Source organism: Oncorhynchus clarkii, chromosome 30 (assembly GCF_045791955.1).
Source record: "Oncorhynchus clarkii lewisi isolate Uvic-CL-2024 chromosome 30, UVic_Ocla_1.0, whole genome shotgun sequence".
Lineage (NCBI taxonomy): Eukaryota > Metazoa > Chordata > Actinopteri > Salmoniformes > Salmonidae > Oncorhynchus > Oncorhynchus clarkii.
Genome location: NC_092176.1, coordinates 13,958,250 through 13,980,057, shown reverse-complemented (window position 1 = coordinate 13,980,057; position 21,808 = coordinate 13,958,250). Strand labels below are relative to the sequence as shown.

General features: G+C 41.8%; 2 protein-coding genes across 8 annotated transcripts; one reads left to right on the top strand and one right to left on the bottom strand.

The window, feature by feature from the left end:
• Window positions 1–363: 363 nt before the first annotated feature.
• Window positions 364–6,886, bottom strand: LOC139389255 (coiled-coil domain-containing protein 157-like). Of its 5 annotated transcripts, none has more exons than XM_071135795.1 (9): window positions 5,726–6,886; window positions 5,411–5,559; window positions 4,653–5,321; window positions 4,489–4,566; window positions 4,204–4,373; window positions 3,871–4,036; window positions 3,493–3,669; window positions 2,201–2,306; window positions 364–2,047 (listed from the first exon to the last, which is right to left on the bottom strand). In XM_071135795.1, the coding sequence occupies exons 4-6, from the start codon at window positions 4,559–4,561 to the stop codon at window positions 3,929–3,931; spliced, it is 351 nt and encodes a 116-aa protein (XP_070991896.1). In that variant the 5' UTR covers window positions 4,562–4,566; window positions 4,653–5,321; window positions 5,411–5,559; window positions 5,726–6,886; the 3' UTR covers window positions 364–2,047; window positions 2,201–2,306; window positions 3,493–3,669; window positions 3,871–3,928. The 5 variants fall into 5 exon arrangements, with proteins under 5 accessions (XP_070991896.1, XP_070991897.1, XP_070991899.1 ...); XM_071135796.1 differs by having other exon boundaries at window positions 6,531–6,858; XM_071135798.1 differs by having other exon boundaries at window positions 2,201–2,309; window positions 5,411–6,886.
• On the top strand, window positions 6,654–21,425 carry LOC139389253 (splicing factor 3A subunit 1-like). 3 transcript variants are annotated; one of them, XM_071135788.1, is made up of 16 exons: window positions 6,654–6,987; window positions 7,090–7,184; window positions 10,230–10,339; window positions 10,453–10,660; window positions 10,807–11,058; window positions 13,955–14,029; window positions 16,651–16,801; window positions 16,923–17,122; window positions 17,277–17,391; window positions 17,521–17,828; window positions 17,963–18,217; window positions 19,898–20,105; window positions 20,275–20,435; window positions 20,616–20,717; window positions 20,846–20,917; window positions 21,006–21,425. In XM_071135788.1, the coding sequence occupies exons 2-16, from the start codon at window positions 7,137–7,139 to the stop codon at window positions 21,105–21,107; spliced, it is 2,367 nt and encodes a 788-aa protein (XP_070991889.1). In that variant the 5' UTR covers window positions 6,654–6,987; window positions 7,090–7,136; the 3' UTR covers window positions 21,108–21,425. The 3 variants fall into 3 exon arrangements, with proteins under 3 accessions (XP_070991889.1, XP_070991887.1, XP_070991886.1); XM_071135785.1 differs by having other exon boundaries at window positions 6,944–6,987; window positions 10,801–11,058; XM_071135786.1 differs by having other exon boundaries at window positions 6,925–7,184.
• Window positions 21,426–21,808: the final 383 nt, after the last annotated feature.

The following is a 21,808-nucleotide window of genomic DNA, read 5'->3' as shown; positions in this document are numbered from 1 at the left end:
TTTGAACAACAGATATAACCTTTGAAATAATCTAATGTTATTGGGATGCGGGGATACCAAAAATATTCAATGGTTTTTTGTACAACTTTGCACATTGTTTAAGTTTCTAACTGCAAATGACTGTATGTCCTTCTTCCACCGTGTCTCTCTTTTTCCTGTGGGGGCAAGTTGCAGGTGTTGACACTGGTGCTTTTGGCAAGCTGAACATTTCCTCACCTCTGAGTTACGGTCTTTGTCTTTTGTGTATCAGTAAGCACAGTGCGATATGAGGTCTGACTGTACCTATGTACTCTATACTTTTACATCCATATGTCTTTTTGTTGTATAGTCTAAAATAAGTTGTTATTTTGTGACAAATAAATGTTTTGAAGCAGCATTCTGAATATTGTTATTTTTACAGGGTAGCATACTATTAAAATAACTAAATGGATTATACAATGCTCCATTTTACATGTTCAGATAAATACTGTGTCTGACATATTTTGTTTTTATACTCCATGCAACTATTTAACAATTAGGCTAAATCAGTCTGTCAATCATGAGACAAGCATACCATAGACAATACATTCATTATCTATCGGGGGAGGACACATCTCAATTACATGCTTGAGGGATGACACAGCTGTATAATTGGCTCAACTGAAAGACTGAACTCTGAGGTCCAAGGTTAGACTTGATCAAGCAAGTTTGTCTCTGAGGAGAAGGATTCGTGAGTTAGTGGGCTAAGAAATTATTGATTTCATTAGTACATCTGCATTCCGCAAATACTTCAGTATCTAGGTATATCCCTGAAAATGAAACCCAGTATTGTGCTACCACTGAACTCATGCAGAAACATTTAACAGGCATGAACAATAATATGGGCTTGAATTGCATAGTTTCAGGTGTAGTCAGTATCCAGTCTGGATCTATGGGGCTTTTCACAGGTATCTCCATGACTACTACCCACCTTCAGAAAAGTAATTTGGTATTTCTAGTGCAAGGAAATACAAAGGACAAAAATATTGCACCCTAACATGCCATGGGAAGCATACTTCACAATGAATTGGTTGGTCTACCATCAAGTATACTCCTCAATAGGTGAAGGGTTGGACTGACAGTAAGGACAGGAGGGAACCCACACAAGATGTCATGCTCTGATCATCAATGTTGCCATAGGAACTTACCCCTCCCTCGTCAGAGTACTCTGTAAATCATTAGACACATCTGCATTCGTGGCATTGTGTTGGTGACACAATAGTAGAGCCTTTGCTAAGCACACAGACACACACCATGGCTTGTCTTTTACCTAGCCACTCCCTTTTCTAGACTGATCATTTTAACACTTATTTTTAGTGTGTTTGTGCATGACCAGATTCTTTATGAGCTTAAATAATGAATGTGCTTTGATAGGCTCGTTATGCTCAGTCTTATTGCTTTACCATTCTAAACTAGATAAAACTGTTTTGCTAAATGCATGAAGTCAACAAATGCACATTTGCAATCCAAAGTAGCAAAGTGATTAACACAACAGTTCAAGAAAGAAAAAACATGATACCACAGTTTGTGAATTAATCAAATTAATTTTCAGTTAAATAGCAACTTCAAGCCAGCTCAATGTTGCCAAGATCCTGAACTCTATAACTTTTCTGCATCTGCCTCAGCTGATACACAAACAACTGTGTATGAGCTACAATGCAATGCCTTACTGCAGTCTCCTGATGGAGAAGCCTGACATATACTTCTAACAGCCTCTTTCTGCCTCAGCCTCTTTCGGCATTACTATGCTCCAAAAATTGCCAACATTAGGTTGATCACCCAGTGCTGGATTTATTTATTCCTCTGGAGATTGCCAACAGAGCATGTTTGGGACGCCTGGCGTATCTTTGCTTAGGCTCTGGCTGCGCTGGTGTCTGGGGAGAGCCGTAGAGTCCGCTGGTGCACCAGAGCTGTAGAGAAGGTGGCAGAGATGTGATCCCAAGGCCCCATCACCACAGGGATGGAATCCCCTTTGTCTGCTCCCTTCCTCCGCAATCAATGTTTCAACACTCCTGCACTGGAGGTCTGTCTGGGATGGGCAAAATGAGAGAAAGGATGAGTCATAAATACATTCATAAATGATGCATTTATGAAAACACTATACATGCTAAGGTAAGATTCCATTTTTTGTAGTCCCCAAGAAAAACGGTTGGTCAAGCAAAACAGTTGACTGCTATATTACCTGCAGTATACATAAATGTATATGTTCTTTCTGTGGTGTTGTACGTAGGGGGTGGGATTTAGCTGTCTCTCTCTGGGAGCGTCAGGCAGACTGGGAGAATCCAAAACTGCTGAGAGAGGTTGTCTGTAAGTGATAATATGTTTTGTGTTTTACAGCTGTCGTTATCATTGTTCAGGTGTAGTCGATAAATAAAACATGCAGTACAGATGTAGGATCTTAATTTGAGCCAGTTTGCAACAGGAAATGTGAATTATTATGTGGATTATAATGAATGGACATTTTTTGTAGGGGGTTATACATTTTTCAATAGGGCAAATCAAGTCTGACATTTTAAAGGGGAAATTACAAACATTAGAAGCCTAGTTAAACCTTGAATACACTACAAGTTTGCATTTCCGGCAACAAAATAGTGATCAAATTAAGATCCTACATCTGTAGTTCTCCAGCAGCAGTTTTGAAGTATTATTCCAGGATTGTGTCAAGAAGCAGTGCGGTTTGGGTGGGTGGGGTTTCGGAGGACGCACGGCTCTCGACCTTCGCCTCTCCCGAGGCCTTACGGGAGTTGCAGCGATGAGACAAGACTAACTACTAAATTGGATACCACGAAATTGGGGAGAGAAAGGGCTAAAAACAATTTAAGAATAATGGAGGCCAGTGTGTTTTGGGGGAGCTTCAATGCTGCAGAATATTTTTAGTAGCCTTCCCCAGGTCTGTGCCTCGACACAATCCTTTCTATGAGCTCTACGGACAATTCCTCGATCTTATGGCTTGGTTTTTGCTCTGACATTCACTGTCAACTGTGGGACCTTATATAGAAAGGTGTGTGCCTTTCCAAATCATGTCCAATCAATTGAATTTACCACAGGTGGACTCCAAGTTTTAAAAACATCTCAAGGATGATCAATGGAAACAGGATGCACCTGAGCTCAATTCCGAGTTTCTTATTTTTAATACATTTGCAAAAATTTCTAAAAACCTGTTTTCGCTTTGTCATTATGGGGTATTGTGTGTAGATTGCTGAGGAATTTTTGTTGTTTAATACTTTTTAGAATAAGGCTGTAAAGTAACAAAATGTGGAAAAAGTCAAGGGGACTGAATACTTTCCAAATGCACTGGAGTTGTAACTCGGTCTATGCTTGTAATACTGGTATTTATATTTGAAACCATATGTAAGTAAACCCACATGAACAAACAATACAATACAATACAAACAATACAGGTTGTACAAGTAATGTCAACATTGTGGTTAACATACAGAAAATGCTCTGAGTTATTTAGGGAAGTGATCCTACTCTGTGGCGGTCCCTGAGGCAGTGGGTTGAGCTCTGGGAATGCCACCAGCAGCCTCTCCCTCTGTGCTAACTCCTGCACCTCTCCTCTCAGCTGATCCAAACTGTCTTTCAGCTTGCTCACATGACTCTCCAATCTCTGCTTCTCCTGCTGCAGCTCAGAACACAAGGCCTCAGGGACTGCAGAGGCAAGGCCATTAGTTACATACACATTATTGTTCTTTGAAAATGAAATAGGATCATATTTATATACTGTATCTGCTATGGTAAAGAATGGCTCTGCCCAACGTATGCAAGCAGCACTATAAAATGAACTATGACGTGAAACATTTCATTGTGCTTAATATTGTGTTGAGTCACATCTGTCTGGTAATAATGTACCTGTTCTTGGGTGAGCTGGGTTTTAAGTTGGTCCTTCTCCTCTGAGATGTGTGTCAGTCTATCCTGTAGGCCTGTCTGTGTGTCCCAATTGTCCTTGAAGCTCCTCACACTCCTGGTCCAGAGCATCCACTCTCTCCAATAGAGACATCTGCTTGGCCTGCAGTGACTGTTGAAGACACAGAGTGAGACTGTGCAGTAACAACTCACGTAAAACAGGATCAAGAGTTTTTAGATGTGGCCTTTAACACATTTACTAGTACTGCCCCAGGTCTGGTTTTAAAGACTCATCTGCCCCCATGAGTATCCAACCCCATTCATGGCTGTTATACTGACCTCCTGTTGGTGACATGCATTCTGGTACTTGGAGTTCTCTTTGTCAAGTAAGAGCTGAGTACTGGACAGTTGAGCCTCCAGTGTTTGTGTCTTCTCCTCTTGTTTATTCCGTGCCTCTTCCTCTACCTGCAAGGCCTTCACTTCCTGATGTAGCTTCTCTCTCTCACACTCTGACAAAGAAAGGACAAGGTTCCACATATTTTCTGTTCACAACAATTAGATAACTTTGGCTGTCTCCTTCTGCTCCTAAAACATCAGACTTGGGGTGGGGGTGTACGTCCTTACCGAGTTTGTGTAACCTTTTTTGTTGCAAACTAATCTCTGCCTCCAGTTTGGAGTTGCTATCCTCCAGGGACATGGAGCCTAAAATGGACAGATATACAGTATACAGTCAAATAACAAATATATTGTTGTCAGCGAGGTTTCCTCTGAGTGCTACTGTACCTCACCTCAGCTCCTCATGTTCGTCCTGCAGTCTCCTCTCTGTCTCCTTCCTCGATGCCTGGGCCTCCTAGAGTCTTGCTTGGTCCTTTGCCCATTCACACTTTAGTTCCTCCTGTTCCCTCCCCCAGCTGAGCCCTGCACTGTGGACTGCACCTTCAGCAGATGCTTTCCCACCTGACCCATGTCCCTGTGCTGCTCTGTGGACCACTGGGACACATCTCCTACAGTCAGACGGCCCTGCTACATAGTGTCATCCGCAGCCACCAGGAGGCGCTGCAGAGAGGTGGGAAGGCCCTCGCTCCGACACAGCTCCACAAGAGCATCACCAGTCTCCCTCAGGCTGGACTGGACCTGAGCACAGGCATCACAGGGGACAAGGGAGGACTCTACTGTCTGGCAACTTACATTATGAGTGTCTGTGGATATAGGGGAAAGGCAGGAGGGGATGATGCTTGCTGTTCTGCGAGTAGGACAGGAGGGGCCGCCATTTGCTATTATCTGTGGAGGAATGGAGTGCTTGCTGTTGTTCTTGAAGTACAGTGCCGAGACACTACGGATGGAGACTGTGGACAAATATCCCTTTTTGTGGTCAGGAGTGAGGATGCTAAAGAGAAAGTGGTGTTTTCCTCACACCTTGGAGTTTTGATCAATTCTTGAATATCTTGCTTCATGCTCTGAATAAGAGGGAACAACATGGTCATAAAATATACATTTTATGGGAAGAAAAAAAAAACTAAACACCAGGAGTGCTTTAAAAACTCACTCTGGTTGCCAATCTGGATAAAGTTATTCCAATAGTGTCCAACTACAAGGCCAATTGATACACATGGAGCTGTTTGCTTCATGTTTTCTTTCTGTCCAAACTTCAACTGCTCTGCATATGCACTGAAACTTTGCAGCAGGAGTAGTAATCTAGGAAAAATAAATGGATTACAGTCATGTATCGTTAATTTCCAACTATTCTCTAGCTACGGGTGGGTCTAATCCTGAATGCAGATTGGTTAAATCCGCATTTCAGATGCTGTCTATTCCACAATTTACCACTAGCTAATCTATAAAGTTAAAAATGCCTATTTACTCTGTTCCATCTGACTGCACAATCCACTGGCTCATCAGCCCAGCCAAGCAAATTGGGAGAAGACAGGCAGGCAGGCAGGGTTTCTCAGCCGGTCGAAATCATGAAACAGCGGGCTTCATTTTTATGGATATATATATATACAAAGAAATTTAAATTGAAAAAAGGTCAAACGAAACGAAGTGCAGCTAGTTTGCAGTCTTTCCAGCTTCAGTTGCTCTAAATAACGGTGTCCTGACAAATTAGCACATTTTCTATGAGACGAAATCGCGCCTCATTAGCTCATTGTTATGGATGTCTCCTCAAAACAGCGTAAACAAATGCAAATGTAGCTACTTTGCTGTTATTCTGAATGCAATTTTTGACATGACTGTGAATTAGCCGTAGTTGGCTAGCTAGAAGGCAAAGGATAATAACGTTGCCAGCTAGTATGGCAATGGAACATTTAGAACGAACGACTGGGTCTCGTCCAGATACAGAACAAAAATACTGGGTCGCGTCTCTGGCAAACGAACCGATTGAACAAACGACCAGCCAGTTTGAGTAGCATATCGTAGTAGCATGTGTCGGGACTATATCTTGTGTAAGGATGAAATTGTATGAATACATTTTTTTTTTTAAATAACGTTTTTAATGAAAATATGCAACTCATTATTTTAATATGTTGGTAACCCGTATAAAAGTGGTAATGCCCTCGAAGCCGGTGTTTGGAGGATATATTGGCACGGTTTGCTGGCCCTCTACTAACAACACCCGTGTCAATATATCCTCAAAACCCCGTCTTTTCGGGCATTATCACTTAAATCACCAAATTCAGCAAAACAATGTGAATGCTGATTGAATTCCACCTCCCCATCAACAAAGTCGTATTGTTCAAATTGTGGCACCAGGTCCAGATCGAATGAAAGCTTATCTGAGAACTTCCAGGAGTGGAAACGAACTGGGCCAGCCCGAGAGAAGACATCCAGAATAGCACCATGAAGAGCTATTAGTTGGTTCAGGAGACTTTCCACGCAGTCCTAAGAGATGGGTAATCTTGACAAAATGTAGTAGCTTGCACTCTTTCTCTCATGTGTTGTGTCTAGCCACTTGTTGTGCCTGCTTCAGGAAACCGCTGTGAGCGAGCAGAGCTTAGTCGGTTGGATGGTGTCACTTCATTTCCACAGCTACCTGCTAGAAGAACTGCAAATCCCACAATGCTTAGATGTGTTTCCGGAAGTAAAAGACCTCCATTCCAGGCAGGTCAACGACAGAAAAACGCACTCGTAGGTCCTATCTGTAAATGTTTTGTGCAATTTATTAGGTTTCTAGACATACAGTACGACAACAAGTAGTGCAATTGTGAAGATAAATAACGCTTTTGTTAGACTTTTTACGTTTTAACAGATAACCCAATCAAAGAATTGACGCAGCCATGCCGCCTGGGCCTGTACAACTTGTTCAGCTTGAGCCCAACAGCAAGGTAAGATTTGCTACCTCAATCGCCCTTTAACGTTTTTACTACCTCCCTGTAATTGTGAAGATGTGGGGTAACATTACTACCGTGTTGCGTATTGTCTAAAAAGAGTAGCTAGCTATGTCCAGAAACGTTGCTATCTGTTTCTGTTTGTATAGTTACTAATGCTAGCGCTACCTAACTTAAAGTAACTGTCCAGTTTTTCCACATTTCTGTGAAATATGACCTATAATAAATTACAATATGAGGGAAATAGTTTTTTTTGTTAAAAGGCAACTTTTCTGTGTTGGAATGGTGTGGGCGTAACCCAACAGCATAATGGGGTGGGTGTTTAGCAATCATTACAAATATTCAAATCAAATGTATTTGTCACATACACATGGTTAGCATATGTTAATGCGAGTGTAGCGAAATGCTTGTGCTTCTAGTTCCCGACAATGCAGTAATAACGGAGTAACCTAACAATTCCAAAACTACTACCTTATACACACACACAAGTGTAAAGTGATAAAGAATATGTACATAAAGATATATGAATGAGTGATGGTACAGAACGGCATAGGCAAGATGCAGTAGATGGTATCGAGTACAGTATATACATATGAGATAATTAATGTAGAGTTGATGATTGGCCAACTCTCATCCCCCGAGGAAATAGCAAGTTATGTTTTAAACGGTCTGTTAGGTAGGGTTTTTCAAGTGCTTTTTTCCCCTCAAATGTATGCTTTGTCCACGCTTATGAGTATAGGTTAAGTCAAAACATTATTTTGGTGTGCATTTTAATTACTTTGCAGATATGAAATAAACAGGCAATTGTAATATCAGTAAAAATTATAAAATTCCCAGTTTATGCTACAAAACCAACAGATAAGAGGTTTTAAGAATAGGTTATATTTGACCCAACAGTCCATGGTGTACACCAAGGCATTGTTGGTAGAATAGATGGATGCAGTTCAATGCATAATCTATATAATTCACCAATACATTTCTTGGTAGTCCAAAAAATATTGCTATCAGGTTGTAAATCACAGCTGACCTGGTACATTGTTTTCTGCCTCCATTCGGGATGCACTGTTTCTGTTTCTCAATATTTTGTACAAAAACGGACGAATGTAACCAAGGCTGGGAATGTCAATACAATCAAACTAGTAAGGGCAATGATCACAGGTCATTCATAATGTAGCTAATATGCTAGCGTATCTATGTAGAAAGCTAAAAACACAGAGCCTAACGATAGCTAACTAACTATCTGCTAGGAGGATGTCATGTCATTTTAGGAGTAGGTGGGTGAGTGACTTTTCCACCTCGTATCGTTTTTTCAGTGGCTACAGCTGGAGATTCAGGTGTCATTTGGTTAGCTAGCAAGAAATGTGAATTGCTAGCTAGCTATGCTGAACGACTGTTATCTATTTAGCATTTCAGAGCACTCTTGTGTGAGTGTGCCAGAGCGCAGAATAACTGCTTGATTTACAACACGCAAGACATGCTGAATATGACCGGTGTCAGTAAAAGAAGGCACATTTAAAAAAAATATATATATATGAGTCAAGCACGCTCTATATAACATGTAAACAGCCTAACCAGCTCTGCTAGGTTGAGTAAAATGGTCAGTGAGGTGTTCTCTCATTTGCGACTGGAAGTAGAAAGCTAGCCAACTTTAGCTAGTTAGCTTGGGTGCTTGGTTGGGACAACGCATGCATTGTCAGGCAAGCTGCAGAAGGATGAGCAGGCTATCCCCCATCGTTTATCAGTGCTAATTTGATGGCCAACTAGCTGAAAAAGTTTGAGGGTTTATATAATGTTCCTTCGCTAGATTTTAGCTCATTAGTTGTTGATCTTGTTAATGTGCATAACAAGATCTTGTTAATGTGCATATAGGGAAATATAGCCTACCTTTTTATGGTGGTTTGATCAATAGGACTGTAAAGTTTCCAAATGTAAGAGGACTCCCGTGCACCGGTCTGCGTAGACTCCGGTCCTGTCTGGTCCTGTCTGTAAATGATAACTAAACTAAATATAAGCCTTCCACAACCATAAGACCCACTAATAATTGTATTATTTTATCAAAATAGTTTAACCTGCCTTTTTGCAATAATCACTGATCTGGTTTTCAAGTCAATGTGAAAATGCCCTTTTCGTTACACATTTGACCAGAAGCATGCATAAAGCACATTACACTAATAATGACTAAGCAGGCAAATTAGCTCAAGTCTCATAATCTCTCAAGCACAAGCCCGCGTGCTAGTGAGTAGCCAGCTAATTGTTATATTTCAAGTTTAGCCAACTTGGATCTATTGCTAGCGAACAAGGTAAAACGGTTGAGTTGTTGTGAACACACCCTTCTGTCCATCTCCAACTGTTTGAACAGCATGCTAGCCTGTTCACTTTTTCAGATGTTGAAATCAAGTGGCATACCTTATTTCTCAGAATGAGAACAAGTTGCCAATTCCTTATATAATTATGTTTTGAGACATAAAAAGGTTATCGTTAGGTTTATTACAGTAAAATAATGTCTCAATGTGTTTGTGTCCAAATGACCCATTCTGTTGGACCAAACCTCAAATACTAATATTCTGTTGAAACTGCTTGTCAGAGAAGAAGTGATCTCTTTGTTGTTGTGAGTGGCAGGGGGAATGGACTTGGTGTGTGTAGACGGAGAGGATGATTCTTCCCGCCGTTAGGACAAGAACTCCCATTGTTAGGGCAGAAACATGAACATCTCGTCATTATATACAGATTTCTGGTGTAAATGGAAAAGTGCACAGAAAGACTGAAGGAGACAATACCAAAAAGACAAACGGACATAAATTAAAAACTAGATTCTTGCAATACAGGCATTTGGAATATCGTGCAAAAACATAGATTTGAATTAATTCTATATATCGCCCAGCCCTATCGGAAAGGTTTGGATTGATGAAAAATCCACCCAGTCATCAGAAGATCTACTACCATAGTACTTAGAGGGGGTAGGATGTAGGGTAAATTAAATGTCATTAATGTAGCCTCAAACACCTCCACGTGATGAGACTTCAATTTCTATTGTTTCAACAGGCAGATGAGCCTACAGGGGAAACCCCAGCAACGAAACCCATAGTTGGGATCATCTATCCACCTCCTGAGGTCCGAAACATTGTTGATAAGACTGCCAGCTTTGTTGCCAGGTTGGTTTTTCAGTCTCATTCTCAGTCATGTTTTTTTATTAAATTGTATGAAGTCTTGAATATGATGTCATATTGCAATGATCATTAATTATTTTCCTTCCATTCATTCTCAGGAATGGACCAGAGTTCGAAGCAAGGATCCGTCAGAATGAGATCAACAACCCAAAGTTCAACTTCCTGAACCCTAATGACCCCTACCATGCTTACTATCGCCACAAGGTCAATGAATTCAAGGAGGGCAAGGGCCAGGAGCCGTCTGCGGCCGTGCCAAAGGTCATGCAGCAGCAGGCCCTGCTGAACTCGCAGCAGCTTCCTCAAAAGGTGTGCCTTCCTAGACATTGAGTGGTTCCTTGTCTATCGATTTATAAATCACTGATTGTGTCAATGGTTCACTGTAAAGTGTAAGATGTGATTGATGCCTTAAAAGAGCTATTCTAAGTTATGGTTTCCTTTACCGGTAGGTGCAGGCCCAGGTGATTCATGAGACAGTGGTGCCAAAGGAACCTCCGCCTGAGTTTGAGTTCATTGCGGACCCTCCTTCAATCTCGGCATTCGACCTGGATGTTGTCAAGCTGACCGCCCAGTTTGTGGCTCGCAACGGGCGCCAGTTCCTCACACAGCTCATGCAGAAAGAACAGCGAAATTACCAGTTTGACTTCCTGCGACCTCAACACAGCCTCTTCAACTACTTCACCAAGCTGGTGGAGCAGTACACTAAGGTACAACTTCTTACTAATTATTATTATTGATTGTGGCACATACTTTTTATATAAAGTATGTGGACACCCCTTCAAATTAATGGATTTGGCTATTTCAGCCAGACTCTTTGCTGACAGGTATATAATATCAGGCACACAGCCAAGCAATCTCTATAGACAAACAATAGCAGTAGAATGGCCTTACTGAAGAGCTCAATGACTTCTAATGTGGCACCTATCCAACAAGTCAGTTCGTCAAATTTCTGCCCTTCTAGAGCTCCCCGCTCAACTGTAAGTGCTGTTATTGTGAAATGGAAACGTTGAGGACCAACAATGGCTCAGCCGCAAAGTGGTAGGCCATACAAGCTCACAGAACAGGACTTCTGAAGCATGTAAAAGTTGTCTGTCCTCGTTTGCAACACCCACTACTGAGTTCCAAACTGCCTCTGGAAGCAACGTCAGCACAATAACTGTTCGTTGGGAGCTTCATGAAATGTGTTTCCATGGCTGAGCAGCCCTACACAAGCCTAAGATCGCCATGCACAATACCAAGCATCGGCTGGAGGAGTGTAACGCTTGCTGCCAGTGTACTTTGGAGCAGTGGAAACGCGTTCTCTAGAGTGATGGTCTGGTCTGGGGCTGTTTTTCATGATTCGGCTAGGCCCTTTAGTTCCAGTGAAGGGAAATCTTAACGGTACAGCATGCATTCTAGACGATTCTGTGCTTCCAACTTTGTGACAACAGTTTGGGGAAGGACTTTTCCTGTTTCAGCATGACAATGCCCCCGTCCGTGCACAAAGCAAAAAACTTGACTGTCCTGCTCAGAGCCCTGACCTCAACCCCATCAAACACCTTTGTGATGAATTGAAACGCCGACTGGGAGCAAGACCTAATTGGCGAACATCAGTGCCGCCCTCACTAGTGCTCTTGTGGCTGAATGGAAGTAAGTCCCCGCAGCAATGTTCAAATATTTAGGCTGGGGTCCAAGCACTTATGCACCCATCCTGTTAGTGGGATCATTTTCATCAACATCCGCTGAATTGCAGAGCGCCAAATTAAATTACTAAAAATATACAATTTTCATGAAATCACAAGTGCAATATAGCAAAACACAGCATAGCTTGTTGTTAATCCACCTGGCGTGTCAGATTTCAGAAAGCATACCAAGCGTTTATGTAAGAACATCTCTCTCAGCAGACAAAACATTACAAACAGCTAGCAGCCAAGTAGATTGCTTTTCTGACTTTCGTGACCAATCAAATGAATCGCTTACCTTTGATGATCTTCGGATGTTTGCACTCACGAGACTCCCAGTTACACAAATGTTCCTTTTGTTCCATAAAGATTATTTATATACACAAAATACCTCCATTTGGTTGGCGCGTTTTGTTCAGAAATCCACAGGCTCCAGCGGTACGACCGGGCTGACGAAAATTCCAAATAGTATCTGTAAAGTTCGTAGAAACATGTCAAACGTTTTTTATAATCAATCCTCAGGTTGTTTTTACAATTCATAATCGATAATATTTCAACCGGACTGTACCTTCCTTCAGTAGGAGAGAGAGAGAAAATGTCTGCTCCAAACTGTTGCGCATGCAAATCGCTGCTGGCACCCAGTGACGTGATGTGATCGTTCTCTCTCATTTTTCAAAATAAAAGCCTGAAACTATTTTATTTATTTGACCTTTATTTAACTAGGCAAGTCAGTTAAGAAATAATTCTTATTTTCAATGACAGCCTAGGAACAGTGGGTTAACTGCCTGTTCAGGGGCAGAACGATGCAATGGAACAGAGAAATTTCAGGAAAAACAGCACTTCCGGGTTGGATTTTCCTCAGGTTTTCGCCTGCGATATCAGTTCTGTTATACTCACAGACAATATTTTGACAGTTTTGGAAACTCATCCAAACATCAAAATACTGCCCCCTACACTCAACAGGTTTTAAGACACCCTCGCCCACTTACCCTCGCCTTATTCCCTTGGGGGAATCCCCGTTGCCATCTTGGAGGGTGGTCCCGAATGATTAGCCAAGCAAGGGAAGTTTACAACGTAAGCCCCTCAGCCCTCGTTTTTAGTCGGCTTTGCGAGTGTGCAATTATGTTTACTCCGGGGCCTAAAACTCCCCATAATTCAATTTACATCCGCTAAAAAATGCTAAGAAATGTCCACGAAAACTTAAACATCAATGGAGAAGTCAACATACAAGTGTAAGTAAAAACAAATGCAAATAAGTCAGAAATTGTGCTACTAATGCACATGACGGCACAAACGTCTCGTAAATATGTTTTTGTTTGGTTCTTTTGGAAATTGTAAAAATAAAACATCTTTCTTCAGAAGTTCCAGCTAGGCAGGCTAACATTAGTTAGCTAATTCATTTGCTAGCTATCATACAGTAGGCGCATATTAATAATTATATATTTAATATAAGAAGACATGCACTCTTAATTGACTATAGCATATGTAAAGCACCCACAAGCTACCGGTGGCTGAAAAGACAATCATCGCGGGTTGAACTTCCGGCTAAGGATGGTCCATTTAAAAAGCATTCCTTCCTCCCTCTCCCCTTGCCCTGCAAGTGTATACTCGTCAGATGTCATAACACGTCATCAGAAGTGTCTACTTAATTTGAGGGCTGAGGGGATAGGGTGTCTTTGAAGTTTTTGGTCCACAGCCCTAGTGGAAAGCTTTCCCAGAAGAGTGGAGGCTGTTATAGCAGCAAAGGGGGGACCAACTCCATATTAGTGCCCATGATTTTGGAATGAGATGTTCGACCAGCAGGTGTCCACATACTTTGTCATGTAGTGTGTTTTGTTGAAATATTATATTTCAATTATTTGACTTGTTAGTGGTAGACCATGTCTTCGGCTGGTTGTGTTGTGATGCTCACTTGTGTTTGTCTTGGGTCTTTTTTTCCTAGATTCTGATCCCTCCCAAGGGACTGCTCATGAAGCTGAAAAGAGAGGCTGAGAACCCCAGGGAGGTGCTGGACCAGGTAAGCCCCTGAAGCTTTGCTGTTGGGTTCAGATCTTGGATAACTATAGTTATCATCTATGCTTTGTGAAAATAAACCATTTGAATTCAGATCTCAGAAAGTAACTGCCATTACTTTTTTAAACTAATATAATACAGATCTGAGAAAGCAACTACTTATTCAAAATATTGAAATACTGATTTCAGGCAGTGACTAATATTCAGAAACTATTGGATTGTCTGCCTTCAATTAATGGAACTGCATGTTGAACATAGAAATGGAGAAGACAATCTTCTATACTATTCCAATATATCTGACAGTCATATTTGATCTAAACAATATGTTTCTATCTGAACATTCTGTGAATGTCCATTGCCCCAGGTGAACGTTAAGTCAAACCAACTAACCAATTATACAGTTGAAGTCGGAAGTTGACATACACTTAGTTTGGAGTCAATAAAACCATTTTTCATTGTTTAGGAGGCCTACAAAGCAAGGAGGCCTACAAACCTAACTCGGTTACACCAGCTCTGTCAGGAGGAATGGGCCAAAATTCACCCAACTTATTGTGGGAAGCTTGTGGAAGTCCACCTGAAACGTTTGACCCAAGTTAAGCAATTTAAAGGCAATGCTACCAAATACTAATTGAGTGTATGTAAACTTCTGACCCACTCGGAATGGGATGAAAGAAATAAAAGCTGAAATAAATCACTCTGCTATTATTCTGACATTTCACATTCTTAAAATAGGTCATAACTGACCTAAGACCGGGAATGTTTACAGGATTAAATCTCAGGAATTGTGAAAAACTGGGTTTAAATGTATTTGGCTATGGTGTATGTAAACTTCAACTGTATGTAATAGGGAATTGATATACACGAACAATCAAACGCAAATAATTCACACAATGAAGTTATGAAACAATGAATGTTCACAAATTGGCAGGAGAGAGCACATTCTGGAGAGAGAAGTGCATTGTGCATCTGGGCACATGGTCAATCCAATGTCTGCATTGGCCATGCAGCATTCACAGTGGCCTCTGCAGAAGTCAGGGCAAGAATGGCCTCAGCAGAAGTCAAGGCATTCATACTTCTTTTGCTTCACAGAGCAGTGATGAGCTGAGATTGCGATTTTTGGTTCCAATCGCCATGTCATCGTGAGACGCAGAGTAGGTGAATGGATGATCTCCACATGTGTGGTTCCCACCGTGAAGCATGGAGGAGGTGGTGTGGGGGTGCTTTGCTGGAAACAGTCAGTGATTTATTTAGAATTCAAGCTACACTTATCCAGCATGGCGATACGTCATCCCATCTGGTTTGCGCTTAGGGGGACTATCATTTGTTTTTCAACTGGACAATGACCCAACACACCTCCAGGTTGTGTAAGGTCTATTTGACCAAGAAGGAGAGTGATGGAGTGCTGCATCAGATGACCCGGCCTCCACAATCACCCGACCTCAACCCAATTGGTTTGGGATGAGTTGGACCGCAGAGTGAAGGAAAAGCAGCCAACAAGTGCTCAGCATATGTGGGAATTCCTTCAAGACTGTAGGAAAAGTATTCCAGGTGAAGCTGGTTGAGATAATGCCAAGAGTGTGCAAAGCTGTCATCGAGGCAAAGGGTGGCTAGTTTGAAGAATAACAAATATAAAATATTTTTATTTAACACTATTTACTTTTTTTGCTTACTTCATGATTCCATGTGTGTTATTTCATAGTTTTGACGTCTTCACTATTATTGGGGTGGCAGGGTAGCCTAGTGGTTAGAGCGTTGGACTAGTAACTGCAAGTTCAAATCCCCGAGCTGACAAGGTACAAATCTGTCGTTCTGCCCCTGAACAGGCAGTTAACCCACTGTTCCTAGGTCGTCATTGAAAATAAGAATGTGTTCTTAACTGACATGCCAAGTTAAATAAAGGTACAATAAAAATATTCTACAATGTAGAAAATAGTACAAATAAAGAAAAACCCTTGAATGAGTAGGTGTGTCCAAACTTGTGGTGTATGTATGTATGTATGTATATTTGTCACTGCTCGACTAAAACAATCTCGGTCGACCAACAGCCTTACGAAAAACAATTGATCTGTCACACGTACTGTACACAATGAATAGTGACTTCCTTATTCCACTCATGTAATAACTCAATTATAAAGCAATGTCCTATGTAACCACAACTTTGCTTTTGTAATAATCAGAGTTACTACACATGTATAAGAACTTGCTGTCAAGTGTTGCTGTATTGCCTTATGTCTCACTCGGGTGAAAGTAAGACTCACGTTTACGTGCCTATCAAAATGAATACAGCATGCCCAAAAAAATGTTTATTTTTTGTTTTCAAATAACTTGCATATTCAAATACCTTAAAATATGATTTGGTTTTCTGAGAGGTATTCAAAATACTTTTCAATATTATTCGTTTTTCTGAGACCTGTATTTGATTATCAAAGAAAATAGTTGCCTTTTTAGCTGAAACTCTATACAAACGATATTTGATATTTGACTACCTTGAGTATTTGAGAAGTTGGTATTTTCAAATAAACTACAAAATAACACTTTTCTGCCCTTGTCTGGTAGGGTTTACCCACAATTGGCTCATAAAAATGTTCATTGTCTTAACAGCTTATCTCCTGGTTTTACCAACAGGTGAGGTACCGCGTTGAGTGGGCGAAATTTCAGGAGCGTGAAAGGAAGAAAGAGGAGGAGGAGCGGGAGAAAGAGCGTGTGTCCTACGCCCAAATTGACTGGCATGACTTTGTAGTGGTGGAGACCGTGGACTTCCAACCTAATGAGCAAGGTAGGGAAATTAACTGAGAGCCAGACAAGATTATTTGAATAGATAATTCCTGTTCCTGAGAGAATGTTATCCACCCCCTGTGTCAATCGCTTTGTAATGATGGTGCTGTGACTTCCAACAGGCCACTTTCCCCCACCCACCACACCTGAGGAGCTGGGAGCTCGCATCCTGACCCAGGAGCGTTATGACAAGTTTGGAGAGAGCGAGGAGGTGGAGATGGAGGTTGAAAGTGAGGACGAGGATGACGTTGAGCAGGAGGATCGGGATGATGGGCGTCCCACACAGCCTGATCAGGACACACAACTGCAAGACATGGATGAGGTTAGTAAACACAACCTGTTTTAGTAGACACACACAACAGGATATCATTAACAGCGTATTACTTCTTCAGAGTTACTGATTGAATCTGAATGTAATATTACCAATGTTAGGAAATGGTGTAATCAATGTAGAGTCTTTGATGCCTTCTCCCCAGGGTTCTGATGAAGAGGATGATGGCAAGGCACCATTGCCCCCAGACAACCCCATGCCACCCCCACTGCCCCCTACTCCAGACCAGGTCATTATCCGCAAGGACTACGACCCCAAAGGTGAGAGGGATTTCATCATCAGGACCTAAATATCTAATGTTTTATTATCATGCATGACATAAAGGACTGGAAAATACATGCCTGTTCTTAATTTGCCCTTACATTTGATCCCTTATTCTTGCCCTGTAGCCTCTAAGCCCCAGCCTCCAGCCAAGACTCTGGATGAGTTCCTCATCTCTCCCATCACCGGTGAGAGGATCCAAGCCAGTAAGATGCAGGAGCACATGCGCATCGGACTACTGGATCCCCGCTGGCTGGAGCAGAGGGACCGCGGCATCAGAGAGAGGCAAATAGAGGATGAGGTTTACGCCCCTGGCATGGACATTGAGAGCAGCCTAAAACAGCTGGCTGAGAGGCGTACTGATATCTTTGGTGTGGAGGAGACCGCCATCGGTAAGAAGATTGGAGAAGAGGAGATCCAGAAGCCTGAGGAGAAGGTGCGTGCAAGTGAAGAGAGGGAAATAGCCATGTGGTTTATGAGTGATTAGTGTATAATTGCTGTTTAAGTTCAATCTTATTTATTTTCGTTGTCATTATGGGGTCAAAGTCTTAATGCACCTTCCCTCCTTAGGTGACCTGGGATGGGCACTCTGGCAGCATGGCGCGTACCCAGCAGGCAGCACAGGCCAACATCACCCTACAAGAGCAGATTGAGGCCATTCACAAGGCCAAGGGACTGGTGCAGGAGGATGAAAGCAAAGAGAAGATTGGGCCAAGCAAGCCTGAGCTTTACCATCATCATCATCAATCACCCCTCATCTCCTCTGCCCCCCTTCTGCCCAAACCCAGCCCTCCAATGAACACGATGGCTCGGGCCCCTCCTTCCGTAAGTTGCTTTCTTGTTCAATAGAAGTGCTAAAACAGTTTTTCTGTCAGGTTGTTATGTCAATATACAGTTGAAGTCGGAAGTTTACATACACTTAGGTTGGAGTCATTAAAACATGTTTTTCAAACACTCCACAAATGTCTTGTTTCTTGATAACCAGCTATAGTTTTGGCAAGTCGTTTAGGACATCTACTTTGTGCATGACAAGTAATTTTTCCAACAATTGTTTGCAGACAGATTATTTCACTTATAATTCACTGTATCACAATTCCAGTGGGTCATAAGTTTACATACACTAGACTGTGCCTTTAAAAAGCTTGGAAAATTCCAGAAAATTGTCATGGCTTTAGAAGCTTCTGATAAATTATGTAAATTAGCCTGAGTCAATTGGAGGTGTACCTGTGGATGTATTTCAAGGCCCACCTTCAAACTCAGTGCCTCTTTGCTTGACATCATGGGAAAATCAAAAGAAATCAGCCAAGACCTCAAAAAAAAAAATGGTAGACCTCCACAGTCTGGTTCATCCCAGCCTGAAGGTACCACGTTCATCTGTACAAGCAATAGTATGCAAGTATAAACACCATGGGACAACGCAGCCATCATACCGCTCAGGAAGGAGACGCATTCTGTCTCCTAGAGATGAACGTACTTTGGTGCTAGAAGTGCAAATCAATCCCAGAACAACAGCAAAGGACCTTGTGAAGATGCTGGAGGAAACCGGTACAAAAGTATCTATATCCACAGTAAAACGACTCCTCTATTGACATAACCTGAAAGGCCGCTCAGCAAGGAAGAGGCCACTGCTCCAAAACCGCCACTAAAACTACGGGTTGCAACTGCATATAAGGACAAATATCATACTTTTTGGAGAAATGTCCTCTGGTCTGATGAAACAAAAACAGAACTGTTTGGCCATAATGACCATCGTTATGTTTGGAGGAAAAAGGGGGATGCTTGCAAGCCGAAGAACACCATCCCAACCGTGAAGCACGGTGGTGGAAGCATCATGTTGTGGGGGTGCAGGAAGGACTGGTGCACTTCACAAAATAGATGGCATCATGAGGGAAGGAAAATGATGTGGATATATTGAAGCAACATCTCAAGACATCAGTCAGGAATTTAAAGCTTGGTCGCAAATGGGTCTTCCAAATGGACAATGTCCCCAAGCATACTTCCAGAGTTGTGGCAAAATGGCTTAAGGACAGCGAAGTCGAGGTATTGGAGTGGCCATCACAAAGCCCTGACTTCAATCCTATAGAAAATCTGTGGGCAGAACTGAAAAAGCGTGTGTGAGCAAGGTGGCCTACAAACCTGACTCCGTTACACCAGCTCTGTCAGGAGGAATGGGCTTGTGGAAGGCTACCTGAAACGTTTGACCCAAGTTAAACAATTTAAAAGGCAATGCTACCAAATACTAATTGAGTATATGTAAACTTCTGACCCACTGGGAATGTAATGAAAGAAATAAAAGCGGAATTAAATCACTCTACTATTATTCTGACATTTCACATTCTTAAAATTAAGTGGTGATCCTAACTGACCTAAGACAGGGAAATTTTACTAGGATTAAATGTCAGGAATTGTGAAAAACTGAGTTTAAATGTATTTTGCTGAGGTGTATGTAAACTTCTGACTTCAACTGTATATGGTTGACTGTATTTTCCACTGTGAATCATGTAGATGCTGCCCCCTGTACGCACCACTCTCCTGTCAGCTGTGCCTGTGATTCCACGGCCCCCCATGGCCCCTGTGCAGATGCGTCTAGCCCCAGGGCAGGTTCTAACACCCATGCCCCCCATGATGCATGCTCCCCGCATCAACGTGGTGCCCATGCCCCAACCACCTCACATGATGGCCCCCAGACCACCACCCATGGTGGTCCCAACTGGTAAGACAACCATTGCCACACTATTCCCACAGTGTTAAATACTTTGAAATCCAATGGATGACTTCAGAAATATGCATTGCTACAAATTACTTTCATGATTATTTACTATTTTAATTCAGGTTGTCTTTTTAAGCATATTATTTGACTCATTTTATTCTTCCCTGTCCAGCATTTGTCCCTGCCCCTCCAGTCCCGCAGCCCCCCCGCCCCCGCCCTGACCCGCAGCCACCTTCCCAGCCACCTCCACCCCATAATGATGAGCCTGCCAGCAAGAAGATGAAGACAGAGGACAACCTCATGCCAGAGGAGGAGTTCCTCCGTAGATACAAGGTTTGTTGGCCAATTAGATGTCAAGGACTACTGGCAAAATGCAGTAGTGTGAATGATCCACAGCTGGATTTAGATATGCCCTGTCATTCATCCTATGCTTGCTGTTAGTAGTTCTGTATATTGGCATGTAAGGCTTCCTGTACAAATATAGTTATTCTACTGTATATATTTTTTTTGTAGGGTTCAGTGTCCGTCACAGTGCAAGTTCCCAACATGCAGGACAAGACTGAATGGAAGCTAAGTGGACAAGCGCTCAATTTCACTATCCCACTCACAGATCAGGTATGTTACTAGTTCACCCACCATTCCACACTCTTTTAGCTATACTTCATATATTCTCAGGAGTGCACCCCCAAGTCAAATTTACTGGAATATTTATAATAGTTCATCTTCCCATTCTCTCACCACAGGTGTCTGTTATTAAAGTGAAAATCCATGAAGCCACTGGAATGCCAGCCGGAAAGCAAAAGCTGCAGTATGAGGTAAGCATTGTCGTCCCTGTTTTTGAATAATTGTAAATGTAAACTGGCATGATCGAGTCATTTACATCTATTACTTCTTCCATTACAGGGAATTTTCATCAAAGATTCCAACTCGCTGGCCTACTACAACATAAACAACGGTTCAGTCATACACCTGGCACTGAAGGAGAGAGGTGGGAGAAAGAAGTGAGGTGTACATCCCCTCAACAGGTTTCTCTCTGCCATACACACAGCCAGTTTGGGACATTTGTCTGAGCAGATCTTTCTAAACGATTTATATCCTTTGTTGGTCATAGCAATTTTAAAGAATGCTTAAGGCATAAATAAACCATAAATAAAAACTATAACTTGCTACAGTTTCTTATGTTAAGCGTTGATTATTTTCTAAAGGTTAATTGTATTGTTTAAGGGGATAGTTGTTCATGTTGCTGTTTTGGTCAGTGTATTTGTTACCCATGTCCAGAGCTTACAGCCCATGTCAATCATCAAATAAAGTAATAAAATGCCACCATTGTCATTTTAGTTTGTTCAGTATGTTGAATGGAATGGGGCATATTGTCATGCTGTGCAAGTGGGGTATTAAGTCAAAATATTAAAAGTCAGCAGAAGTTCAAAAGTGAGGCAGCTGATGTGGCAATAGATGTAAGTTTAAGCTGTTGGGGGAATTGTTTTAAGATGGTCATTATGGATCGTTTAGCTATTTGCTATTGCATTTTAGGACCTCTTTAGGTGTGTGTAATGTATATATGATTTGATAAAATATCGAATTTGGCCTTTATTACTATAGCCCAGAGAAAGGCATTGAACAACACCATAAATGACAAAAAAAGACAGTCAAAAAAATAAGTTTTTGAAGTGTCAGTACTATATCTAGGAGATAAGAAAGCTCAG

Excerpts from the sequence above, each read along its gene's own strand:
- LOC139389253 (XM_071135785.1), top strand. The coding sequence starts at position 7,137 with ATGCCGCCTGGGCCTGTACAACTTGTTCAGCTTGAGCCCAACAGCAAG. Across the intron at positions 20,106-20,274 it reads ACCCATGGTGGTCCCAACTG|CATTTGTCCCTGCCCCTCCA; the intron begins GTAAGACAACCA and ends TTCCCTGTCCAG. Across the intron at positions 20,718-20,845 it reads CTATCCCACTCACAGATCAG|GTGTCTGTTATTAAAGTGAA; the intron begins GTATGTTACTAG and ends CTCTCACCACAG.
- LOC139389255 (XM_071135798.1), bottom strand. The coding sequence starts at position 4,561 with ATGTCCCTGGAGGATAGCAACTCCAAACTGGAGGCAGAGATTAGTTTG. Across the intron at positions 4,374-4,488 it reads AAAAAGGTTACACAAACTCG|AGTGTGAGAGAGAGAAGCTA; the intron begins GTAAGGACGTAC and ends TTTCTTTGTCAG. Across the intron at positions 4,037-4,203 it reads ATGCATGTCACCAACAGGAG|TCACTGCAGGCCAAGCAGAT; the intron begins GTCAGTATAACA and ends TGTCTTCAACAG.